Consider the following 12,785-nt stretch of genomic DNA (forward strand, 5'->3'; position numbering starts at 1 on the left):
TGTATATATTTTGAAATAAGTACCACAGTAAGTTTAGTTAGCATCTACCGACCTCACATACTTACAGCTTCTTTTTAAAGTGAGTACAATAATAATACTTCCCTCCTTTAGTCATTTTGATGATTAACTGGCTCAGAGTAGTCTGAGCTAGGTTTTTCTCTTTTTTTACATTTTATTGGAGTAGAGTTGATTTACAATGTTGTGTTAATTTCAGGTGTACAGCAAAGTGATTCAGTTATACATATATATACATTTATCCATTCTTTTTCAGATTCTTTTCCCATATAGGTTATTACAGAGTATTGAGTAGAGTTCCCTGTGCTTACAGTAGGAGTTTGAGATTAACATATACACATTACTATATATAAAATAGGTAACCAGCAAGGATCTACTGTATAGCACAGGAAACTACTCAGATAGGTTTTTAAAATATGGTATTATGGACAAAAGCCACTTATCACGTACACTGGATCATAAAAGTATTTTGTCTTTTCATCTAGCACTTAAACAGCTAGGTACACTTAACCTCTCTGCAGAATTTTAATATCACAGGTATTCTCTATTTTATTAACTTCTGCTCATTCCTCTCTACTTTCATGGGATTTACTCTATTCTTTTTTCTTCCTTTGGACACAACTCAGGAAATGTCTTCCTTTTTAATATATGCATTTAAAACTGTAGATTTCTCTTTCATTAACCATTTTAGGCAAATCACAGATTTTGGTATTGGCAACCCAACATTTTCATTGTCACTCAGTTATAAACATAGCTGATTTTTTTTCTTTGATCCAAGAATTATTTGAAAATGTGTTTTTCAGTTTGCAAACATATGAAGGGGGACCTTAATAGTCTTAATAATTTTTGGAAATATGTTAAGCTTTCTTTGTGGCTTAACATGTGATCAGTTTTTATAAATGTTTCTTATGTGCTTGGAAAAGAATAAGTATCCTTTAGTTGTTGAGCATGGAATTTCATCTTCATTCAGTACTTTGATTTTGTTAATTTGGCTTTTCATATTTTCAGTATCCTTGCTATGTTTTGGTCTGGTTGACCAAATCTACCGCAGTGGCAGTGTCCCTCTTTGACTGTAGATGTGTCATTTTCTCCTTATAATTCCTCCAACTTTTGCTTTTTATATTTTTGGCTACGTTGTTAGGTTTAATACATTCAGAATTGTTATGTTTTCCTTGTGAATTATTAATCTCATCATAATGCAGTTATTCTCTTTATTCATTTTTGCCTTAAATATATTTATATGTTTTGCCTTAAGCATGTATTTGATCTGATAGTAATATAGTCATTTAAGCTCTTTTTTAGTTAGTGTTTGCATAGTCTATGTGCCCAGGATTTAGAATTCTCAGGGGAAACACTTTTCTCCCAATTCCAGTGCCCAAGTTCTCTCTGGCTAGTGTCTTAACTCTCTCTCCCATGAGGCATTATCTTTTCAGGTTCAGTCATTTACTGAAAGACTAGCTGCTCGGGTTGCCTAATTTATGTAAGGCTCTCAATTCCAAACCCTCGCCACCTACAGACCTAAGGTTTCATCTTCTTTCTCCATGAGAGCATCAAAACCCAAGCCCCACCCCTGGCAGCTACACTGTCAGCTCATGTGCTTGCTGTGATTTTTGGTTTTCAGTTCTGGCCTCTGGGGATGCCCCTTGCCCACTCAGCTATGCATTTTAAAGACTGTTAGTTATATTTTCTTCAACGTTCCTGGGTGTTTGGGTTGTGTGGGGTTGGCGGGGGGATCTCGAGGTTACCTGGTCTGGCGTGTTGCTAACAGGGTGAGTGCTCATCTAGCCTGAGAATGGTACCATGTTGTTGAACAGTAATATTGATAGAAGGCTGGATCTGCCCTTTCTGACCTTGACGTCATACAAATTCAGCAAATCTGACATTTGAGTGGATACTGGACGCTCTGGTAGGGTGGCAGCACCTACAAAGATCTGCCATGTGTGTGTTTCTTGGTTCAGAGTCATTTTGAACTTAGAGTACCAGAAGGACTGGTCTTGAGAACACCAAGATTTTTTGAATATTCCAGCTTATAAATTTGAGAACATTTATAAACATGATATTAGTAAATAGCATTAAAATCTTGTTGCTTACATAAGACTTTTGTATTGATAAAACAGAATTTTATCAGAGTTACAAAACTGATGTGGACTTAACTTTTTCAATCAAAGTTCTTGAAAAATTTTTATAAGCATGTTTCAGAATTATGCCTAAGCAAAGTACAGTGGCGATCTAGCTATTATAGGTAGGCTGCACTAATATTACATTCAAAATACAGAATTTAAGGAGGAAACGGTTTGTAAATTATAACTAATACAGTTTTTCCATGAACTAAGTGTATTATTTACATACATGCCCTAGTTCATGTTTTTAAACTGTAACATAGAATATTTATTTCCTTTTTGTAGTATTGCCATGTGTTTTTTTTGAATTTAATAATGTGCAAAATCCTTCAAATAACTGGAATCTAAGAAAAGTTTCCTTTGCGATTTTTATTTTTGAAAATGTCTTTCTTTGAACTTTTTTTCGAGCCTTGAGTTAGTTTTCCCCTACGAGCATTCCTGCAGTTTCACCAAGAGCAAATTCAGTCCCCAGAACGTTCGTTAAGTGATTAGACTCTTCATCAAAAACAGAATGTCATGATTTTGCCGCTGGAGTTTAGTCCTCTGTGCCCAGAATGAGAAGTTCTAAAATAATGATTTTGTTTATTGATTCTTCTCGTGTGCCGAAGGAACAATTAAGTATAGGGTCAGCCAGTGACCCTTGGATTATTTTGTCTAATAAAAGGTATGTCTACCAGTCAGAATGGCCATCACCAAAAAGTCTACAAACAATAAATGCTGGCGAGGGTGTGGAGAAAAGGGAACCCTCCTACACTGTTGGTGAGAGTGTAAATTGGTTTAGCCACTATGGAGAACAGTGTGGAGGTTCCTTAAAAAATTAAAAATAGAGCTACCATATGGTCCAGCAATCCCACTCCTGGGCATATATCCGGAGAAAACCATAATTTGAAAAGATACATGCACCCCAGTGTTCATTGCAGCACTGTATACAATAGCCAGGACATGGGAGCAATCTAAATGTCCATCGACAGAGGAATGGATAAAGAAGATGTGGTACATATATACAATGGAATATTACTCAGCCACAAAAAAGAATGAAATAATGCCATTTGCAGGCACATGGATGGACCTAGAGATTGTCATACTAAGTGAAGTAAGTCAGACAGAGAAAGACAAGTATCATATGATATCACTCACATGTGGAATCTAATTTTAAAAATTGATACAAATGAACTTATTTACAACACAGAAACAGACTCACAGATTTCAGAAACAAACCTATGGTTACCAAAGGGGAAACGTGGGCAGGGAGGGATAAATCAGACGCTTGGGATTTACATACACCCACTACTATATTTAAAATAGATAAGCAACAAGGACCTCTGCTGTATAGCACAGGGAGCTCTACTCAATATTCTGTGATAACCTATATGGATGGGTAAAGACTCTGAAAAAGAATGAATATATGTTTATGTATAACTGAATCACTTAGCTGTACACCTGAAACTAACACAACACTGTAAATCAACTGTAATAAAATTTTATGAATAAATAAATAAAGAGCGTGTCTATTTATATTAACTTTGCATTTTCTTCTAGGTTACCTTCCGAACCAGGATTTATCACTGTAATATTAACAGCCAAGGCGTGATCTGTCTGGACATCCTGAAAGACAACTGGAGCCCGGCCCTCACAATTTCTAAAGTTCTCCTGTCCATCTGCTCTCTTCTTACAGACTGCAATCCCGGTAAGAGACTTGTGATCCAGTGTAGAACTTGGAGCTACGCAAGGCTTGAACGTCAGACCTTAGTAAATTGTTTGCCACCGCCAATACTACCACTAGCACTATTATTTTTTATTCTTATTGATCTTAAATTTTCATAGTTTGTAACTGCTTTCTTTTTCAATTCAGTCTGGTCATCGGTCTTTCGAGAACTTATCATTTGCCAAGAAGGAAAAAGCATAGTGTGATAAGCATGAGTGAAAAATCATTTTCGATGGGGAAGTGCATTTAAGGAATGCGTTACATTCTGCTTCCAAACAATAATAGAAATTGAAGTTGAATAGCTAGATGTTTAATTAGGTGCCTACCAGAAGATGTTCATTTGGGAAACGTGGGCTATTAAAATCCGACAGCCACCAAGCAGCACCCACACAGACGTCACCATTTTCGCATCTCAATAATCATGCATCCTTACAAGCTATTAGGGCCAAAAAACTCCTGAACTAGGAAATACCCAAAAAGTCAACGAGGAGGTACAGCTTCCCAGGAAACCTGAAAAGAGCCTGTGGCCAAGCCCTTGAGGCTTTCTGGTATGCTTCACGCTGAAAATTCTTACTTCCTGTCTTCCTAGATGCGCGATTACGTGTCTTTGACCAGCTTCTTTTAACTAAAAGACTAACCAACTGCCAATTTTTTTACATATTTGGGTGTATTTTGGAAAATACAAAAATCCAAAGGTTTTTCATTGGGGTTTTCACTGATGTTCTCAATGAGAAATTCTTCATTGAGTAGTTAATTAATAGTCTTAATGTTTTTTGAGATTCTATCTACCATGTTCAGGAATGAACTCACTAGATAAGTGAAGTTTTAGACAAGAGAGAAATGGCAAATGGGAATCGAGGTCTCTCTTAGGTCCCTGGCTGGTTAATAAAACGTGAAGAAATTATCATCTTTTCCATTTTTGTATGTTTGTTGTTTTTCAGTAATAAAACTTTTTTTTAGTGAAGGCATTTAAAAACAGAATCTAATTAAATTGTGATATATGTAGACTATATATAACAAATTAATGCTTTTAACACCAAAAAGAAAATAAAGTATAGTTTTGCAAGATCATTATAAAATATTTTTTAAATTAATTCATACTTCATGCCAGATTGTGAAGTTCAATCATGATGCACTAATTTAAAACTAAATGACAAATACTTTGTTTTTTCAGTCTCACTATTCCTATTTCAATCCCATTTGTCTCTGTGACGCTGTATAACCTCATTTGGAGGTCTTGTCTTAAAAAGGTTTTTTTTGTGTGTGATATTTCCTTTTGGAAATGTTGCAACGTGGGACTACATCTGCCTCCCCACTCTCCAAAAAGTACTTCTTCTGGAGTTTGCTGAAATTTGGAGAGGAGGGTTTTTTTTGTTTTTTAGAGAAAAAATTTATTTTGAGAGGTAAGTCACTTATTCAGGAAACTTTGGGTGTCAAGTTATCATGCCGTACACCTTAAACTCACAGTGTTATATGTCAGTTATAGCTCCATAAAACTGGGGAAAAAAGAAAGAAAGCAAAAAAAACTTTTGAGACTCTACTATTTATGAGGTACTTCTGAGCCTCACACAAGATGAATAAGAAGTCTTCACTTCTTATACATGGAATAAGGTGTCACTTCACACTTAGAGAAAACTTGGTGCCCAAGAGGCAGTCCTTACCCCAGAGAGAACCACGTGAGCTGAAATGGACCCGTCACCTGATTCTCTTCTCTATGGAGGTGACCCTGCTCTCCACCAGAGCCTTCTCTCAGCAGTCAAGAAGGGTTTCCGTTCCGTAAGTTAGAGTTTTTTCTGTGTCTCAGAAAATTAGAGACACATTCTTCAAAAAAAATAAAAAATCACCCCTGGCTAAAGCAAAATCACATATATAGGATAAATAGATTTTGAAAATTATACTATGAACAGTAAGAAAAAAACCTAAAGCTAGTAATATTCCTTAAGTGTCACCAGCTAGAGATAGCCTATCTAGTATAAGAATAGAATACTATCTGTAAAATACATGGTAACAAACTAAGTGTTCATACTTGAACACACATAAAAAAGGTTTCTAATCGGCACATCATTTACAGGTATGTTCACACTTCTAGGGTTTTAAACAAAGTTATCAAAAACAAGTCAAAGATGTCCATTGTTTTGTTCAGTGGATTTATTTCACACTGTTTTCTGGTACACTGCCTTCTAGTCTCTGTTGATTTTTCTCCCTAGATTTATGTTAAACTTCAATCTAACCTATTTTCAAACAAGCACAAATGTAAGTTTGATAGACTATGAATAAAGATTTTCCTACACTAAATCTGCAGACCTATTTTAACACCAGAAATGCTGTCAGCTCAGAAGTAGGCTTTGCATGAAGACACAGATTTAACCAAGTTTATAAGGGCTCCCACTCTTGTTCCTACGTGAACTGGGGTTTCTTTTTCATCTTCTTTCATATTTTTCTCATAATTTACATTTGTCTCTTTCAAGAATTTTTGGTCCATTCAGAAACAGATGTTTTGTGTTTCAGGGTGGGGCTACACACCCTTTCTTGCATGGTATTGATAGTCAGCAGATGTACATTTAAAAACCATCTCCACCGTTTATTACTTGTGTGACCTTGTACCAGCCATTTAACTTTCCTCACCCTCCATTCATTATATCAAACGGACATTATCCTCAGCTGTACCTAAATCACAGGATTCCTGTGAGTTTAAAATGAAATGGTGTATGTGAATGCCCTTTGTAAGCATAATGGATTTTCTTGATGTTATCTCTCAGGATATTTAGGACTCCAAATGGGCATCCATTCGATGCGATAAGTACCCACTCAGCTGCATTTAACTGAGAGAAGATAGTATTTTTTTTTAAATTATATTATCAACTAATTTATTTATTTATTTATTTATTTATGGCTGCGTTGGGTCTTCATTTCTGTGCGAGGGCTTTCTCTAGTTGCGGCGAGCAGGGGCCACTCTTCATCGCGGTGCGCGGGCCTCTCACTGTCGTGGCCTCTCTTGTTGCGGAGCACAGGCTCCAGACGCGCAGGCTCAGTAGTTGTGGCTCACGGGCCTAGTTGCTCCGCGGCATGTGGGATCTTCCCAGACCAGGGCTCGAACCCGTGTCCCCTGCATTGGCAGGCAGATTCTCAACCACTGCACCACCAGGGAAGCCCTAGAAGATAGTATTAAATAATCTCTAACAAACACCACCTCCTCGGCACGGGCCCTCTTGGATTTTTTAATCTGAAAAAAAGCCTAATCCTGAATTAGTAGTGCCGAGACTATATTATCTCTTGGGAAGGATTATCTGTCAGGTGGCAGATGTCCAACCGTTACCAGCCGGTTGACAGGTGCACCAGGGGTAACTATTCTGTTCCCAGCAGGTCTGTTCTAGGCAGGTCTCCCTGTTCACACTTCACAGGGGTGTTTATTGTGCCCGCTGTGACACTCTGCTTTGTCAGGCATAGCTGGCTGCCAGAGTATGGCTGTGACACACTGCTGGGGGCAAAGGGACAGCCAGAGGAGTGGAGGTTGATGAGCTCAAAAGGTCAGCACCAGCCTCCCAGATCCTCTGACTGTGGTCCTGCTTGGTGAACATGATTTAATCCATGAATTGCTGAAGTTTACAGTAGTAAACACATTTCCATCTTTCATGGAAGAGCTCCTATTTGTAAACAGTCTCAAGCATATATAAAATTTAAGCTGTGTTCTATTTAATGTCATCTTTCAAAGTTTGTTTTTGCTGTTTTGTGGTTGCCTTTTCAAACTCTTAGCTGTTTTAGCATATTCTTTATATGAAATCTGTTGATTTATTATTTAAAATCTGCCTATATGACGGTCTTCAGGCCTCTAAATAATGGGTATTTTCCCTCATACAAAATGAACTATCCTGAGAACACTGGCAGTTATGAGATAAAATTAGGTCAACAGTTTTCCTGTCCCAAATGCTTTATCCACAGAGTAATGTCCAGAAATATTACTAATTTTTTTTCATATATCTGCGTATCATCTGGCATCATTAATCTCAGTTCTGTCTGCTCTACTACTGTTGCTTTCTAAAGTGTTATGAACTTGTTTGATTCTTTTGTTGTGGTGGTGGTTCCCTAAGTGCTGAAATGGAAGATGTTGGCATTTCATAATATGGGGAAATTCTGAAAAGACAACTTGGTGGTTATAAACTTTTTTGTTCCACACTCTCAGTTCATTTGTACCTAAGCCTCTATTTCTGTGGTGTGTTCTTAATAGAACCATCCAGGCCTTTTTTTTTTTTTTCTGCAAATTTCTACTGAGCTGCTAAGCTTTCCCCTTCATTCTGACTGTGACCATCAGGCTACTAACTCCTCTCTGCCTCAGCCTTCTGGTCTGTAAAATAGGCATAATGATAGTGCCTACCTCAGGAGACATCATGAGATTCTTATGCTCTTGTGAACTGGTTTGATTCTAAATGTGATTCTGACACTGTATCATGAAAAAATTCCACCCCCCCCCCAAAACATATGCCACTTAGGAGATAATCGGAAATTGGAAAACCGAGTATTGAATATTGAGGAATGATTGCCAGAAATTTTTAGGCATAATAAAACGGAATTGTGATGCTGAATTTTTTACCTGTCCTCTCCTTTTAGAGATCCATACTGAGCGCTTTGCAAATACACTCTGTGTATTTCATCCCCTGATAATCTGCTTCACACTCCAGGCTGCCTGCGGTGACCCTGGCCAGCAGGGTCCCGCGTCCATAAACAGCCGAGAGGTCTTCGTCCACCACTTTTCAAGCAGGCAGAACGCCCCAGGCCAGGTCACTTGAAGGTGCTCTGAGCACACCCACAATCGTCACACTCCTCCCCTCCCCCCCATCATCTGCCACATGAAATCAAGGATCGGTTACTCCCAGTCTCAGATTTATGCAGATCTTTATTAGAACAACAAGTGGAGCTAAGAATGGCAGCTAATTAACCCTCCGCCTTACACAGCGATTAAGCCAAGGGTGCACGCAGCTGCAGCTTCCCTGGTGAGAGTTCTGTTCTTCCCAGATGCAGCAAACGGAGGGAAGAATCTGCTCCCCGGGACCCTTTGATAGGGTTCAAATGGCCTCCTCCTTTCCCAGCATCACAGCCCTTAGCTCCAGATCTCTTATGGCCTGTTTTTAAACAACTAATACAATCCTTATCCACCAATTGTCTCAGATACATTAACTTTGATTGTTATCAATTGCTTGTCTTTGCCCTGGTTATGATTCCGTAGTAAATTGTGTTACTATTAAATATTAAACTTTTTGATAGTGACTGCTGAGGGGTGGGGACCATAAAATAGGATTAATTATTTCAACACAGATGTATTTGTGTGGATTATTTACACTAAGTTCGTGAGCTCTTAGGCTGATGCAAGGTACATAAATGGAATTTAAGAGAATTCCGTTGCTTACAACAGCAGCGCAAACCTTGCTTCCACATACCCCATTCTACTCCTACACTTGAGAACTGGCAGAGAACAATTTATTTAACTGAAATTTAGGGAAAGCTGTAAAAGTGATAAGCCTACCTGTTTTCAAAGCAGGCTATCTTAACAGGAATGCAAAAAAAAAGGTTGATTTTTCTAGAACAGACATTACAGGTGGCTACGTAGACATCAGATATCTTCTGATACCTATGACTTTTTTTTTAAGTGAGAAACTTATAATGTAGAAATACACGGTACCACATACAGCTAACTTCAGACTGTTTTCCTTGTTTGTGAAGAATTGGCTTCTCTTCTGGAATATTACATGTTGAATTCCAAAAGCCATTCCAATCAGTACTTCCAAATATAGATGTAAATAAACTATAATTTGTAGTCATTTATCTTCCCTGACACCTTATATGAGAAAGAGAAAGCTGTAGTTATATGTAGTTAATTAACCTACCTGGTATTTTAAATACCAGTAGTTAAATGGGGACCAAAAAAATGTATAAAGGGCTTTGGGTTCTGGCTCAGTGTTCGCTGTAGACACCTGGGGTCACTGGCCCCTCTTGCCCCATCGGTGCCCATAAGCTTACTCAGATCAATTTGGAAATACGCTGTCTAGGGTATGGAGGTTCTCAAAGAACTGAGGCTTCATTGAGAAGGATGAATAAAACCAGGGAATATGCATCATTAAAGAAAATGATGTTTCAGTTTTGTGAATGAAAGAAGTTTCACAGAAATTATTCCATACCATCATAAATTAGGTTAAAAAAAAAAACAAAATAGAAATTCTGAGATATTCACCTTGACCTATATATTTATAATTGTGACTCTTGAATGCTATTAAAAGGATTGTTTCCCTACCTTGTCACTCTGTAAAAAGAAACCCTTTATAGTTATCTTACAAGGTATACTGGTATATAATAATGAAACTGAAAGATCCAGTTGTAACATTTTGTCAAAGGATGATCTTCTAGGAAATATAGAATGATAAAGGAAACTTAAAATTACCTGATCGTGGGTTCAGACTTTGGATTGCCATGTAGTGAAACAAGGGAAAAGGATTCCTCTTTGAGACAAAGAGTTGCCAGGTAAGGGCTGGGGGCTTTAGTGTGTAGGTGAGAGACAGAGGTGCAAACGTCCTAATCAGCCTTTGGTGTTTCTATTGATACTTCATGTAGGCAAGTCTTTTTTTTTTTTTTTTTCTGGCCATAGACATAAAATAAAGTTTATTTTTAGAGCAGTTTTAGTTTTACAGCAAAATCGAGCAGCAAGTACGAAGTGTTTTCATATCCTCACACCCACAGCCTCCTCCACTGTCAGCATCCTGCACCAGAGTGTACATTTGTTACAGTCAATGGACCTGCATATAGGGTTATCCCTCAGTGTGTGTAGATTATGTTAGAGCTCACTTCTGGTGTTGTACACTCTACGGGTTATGTCAAATGCATGATGATATGTACTGTTAACAGCACCAGATAGAATAGCTTCACCGCCTCCATGCTCCACCTGGTCATCCCTTTCTCATCCCTAACCCCCAGCAACCACTGATCTTTTTCCTGTGTACATAGTTTTGCCTTTTCCAGAAGGTCATATGTTGGAATCGTACAGTATTTACCTTTTCAGATCGGCTTCTTTCAATTTGTAATATGCATTTACGTTTGCTCCATGTCTTCTCATGGCTTGATGGCGCGTTTCTTTTTAGCTCTGAAAAATATTCCATTGTGCGGTTGTAGCACACTTTATCCATTCACCTACTAAAGGACACCTGGGCTCTCTGTTATTTTCCATGGATCTATTTATCTATTCTTTCACAGTGCCACACTGTTTTGATTACTGTACCTTTATAGTAAATTTTGAAGTTGGAAAGTGTCTGTCCTGTGACTTTGCTCTTTTTCTTTAATATTGTGTTGGCTATTCTGGGTCTTTTGACTCTCCATATACTTTAGATTCAGTTTGTCAATATCCACAAAATATTGATAACTTGCTGGGATTTTGATTGGGATTGTGTTGAATCTATAGGTCAAGTTGTGAAGAACTAGCATCTCGACACATTGAGTCTTTCTATCCATAACACAGAATAGCTCCATTTATTTAGTTCTTTTTTGATATCTTTAATTAGAGTTTTGTAGTTTTCCTCGTATAGATCTTGTATACATTTTGTTAGATTCATACCTAAGTATTTCCTTTTATCGGGTGCTAATGTAAATGATACTGTGTGTTTAATTACAAATTCTACTTGTTCATTACTGGAATATAGGAAAGTAATTGATTTTTGTACATCAACTTTGTGTCCAGTAGCATTGTTATAATTACTTATTATTTCTAGGAGAATTTTTTTGTCTCTCAGATTTTCTACCTAGACAGTCATGTCATCTGTGAAAAAATACAGTTTTATTTCTTCCTTCCTAATCCACATACTATTTTTTTCATTTTCTTCTTTCCTTCTTCTTAGTTAGGACTCCCAGTGTAATGTTGAAAAGGAATAATGAGAGGGGACATTTTTGCCTCTTTCCTGACCTTGGTGAGAAAATGAAAACTTCCTCACCGTTAAGTATGATGATTGCTGTAGGTTTTTTTGTAGATTCTTAAAATCAAGTTGAGGAAGTTTCCCTCTATTTCTAGTTTGCTGAGGGTTTTTTTCATGAATGGGTGTTGGATTTTGTCAGATGTTTTTTCTGCATCTATTGATATAATCATATGATTTTTCTTTGTTAGCCTGTTGATGTGATGGTTTTACATTAATCCATTTTGGAATATTGAACCAGTCTTACATACCTGGGGTAAATCCCACTTGGTGGTGATGTATAATTCTTCTTATATATTGTTGCTAATATTTTGTTGAGGATTTTTGCATCAATGTTGATGAGAGATATTGGTCTGTAGTTTCCTTTTCTTTTAATGTCCTTGTCTGGTTTTAGTATTAGGGTAATGCTGGCCTCCGAATGAGTTAGGAAGTATTCCCTCTGCTTCTATTTTCTGGAAGAGATTGTAGAGAATCGTTATAATTTCTTCCTTAAATATTTGGTAGGATTCATCAGTAAACCCGTATGGGCCTGGTGCTTTGTGTTTTGGAAGGTTATTCATTACTGGTTCAGTTTCTTTAACAGGTATAGGCTGTAGGCAAGTCTTTATCTAACATAACCATCACTTTGCTATCTTTCCTGAACAGCCAATGTGTCTAGGTTAAAAAGAACATTAGCTGCTTATTATTCTTTTGATAGATCATTGTCCAGAAATGCTGACCTCCAAAAGCTTTGTTGCTTTCATAGTTAAATATATCTCCTTAGTAGGTTTGGTTCTTTTAAAGATGGTAAAAACTAGACTTTACCATATTTGTTGATATATGGGATGAGATGCACTTAAAACGTGCCCATAAAGTTTCACCTTCATAACTTAACTTAAGAAAAGGGCCGTTGGGAAAATTGCTCCCAGTGGTAAATATGAAAATACAGCCTTGGATTTATCACCCTCCTGTTTCTTTTTCTGGCTTCCATTTCCTTACCTCTGACCTAGGGAATAGCTG

The 12,785-nt window shown here is 37.4% G+C and overlaps 1 protein-coding gene across 1 annotated transcript in view; it reads left to right on the forward strand.

Moving 5' to 3' along the window:
* The window catches only part of LOC132364607 (ubiquitin-conjugating enzyme E2 E2), a 360,874-nt gene that overhangs the window by 306,611 nt on the left and 41,478 nt on the right, over nt 1–12,785 (forward strand). The window contains exon 5 of the mRNA XM_059920408.1: nt 3,675–3,822. Coding sequence (XP_059776391.1) covers nt 3,675–3,822 — 148 coding nt within the window. The remainder of the gene's footprint in view (nt 1–3,674; nt 3,823–12,785) is intronic.

The sequence above is a fragment of the Balaenoptera ricei genome, chromosome 4 (genome assembly GCF_028023285.1).
Source record: "Balaenoptera ricei isolate mBalRic1 chromosome 4, mBalRic1.hap2, whole genome shotgun sequence".
In the NCBI taxonomy this organism is placed as follows: Eukaryota; Metazoa; Chordata; class Mammalia; order Artiodactyla; family Balaenopteridae; genus Balaenoptera; species Balaenoptera ricei.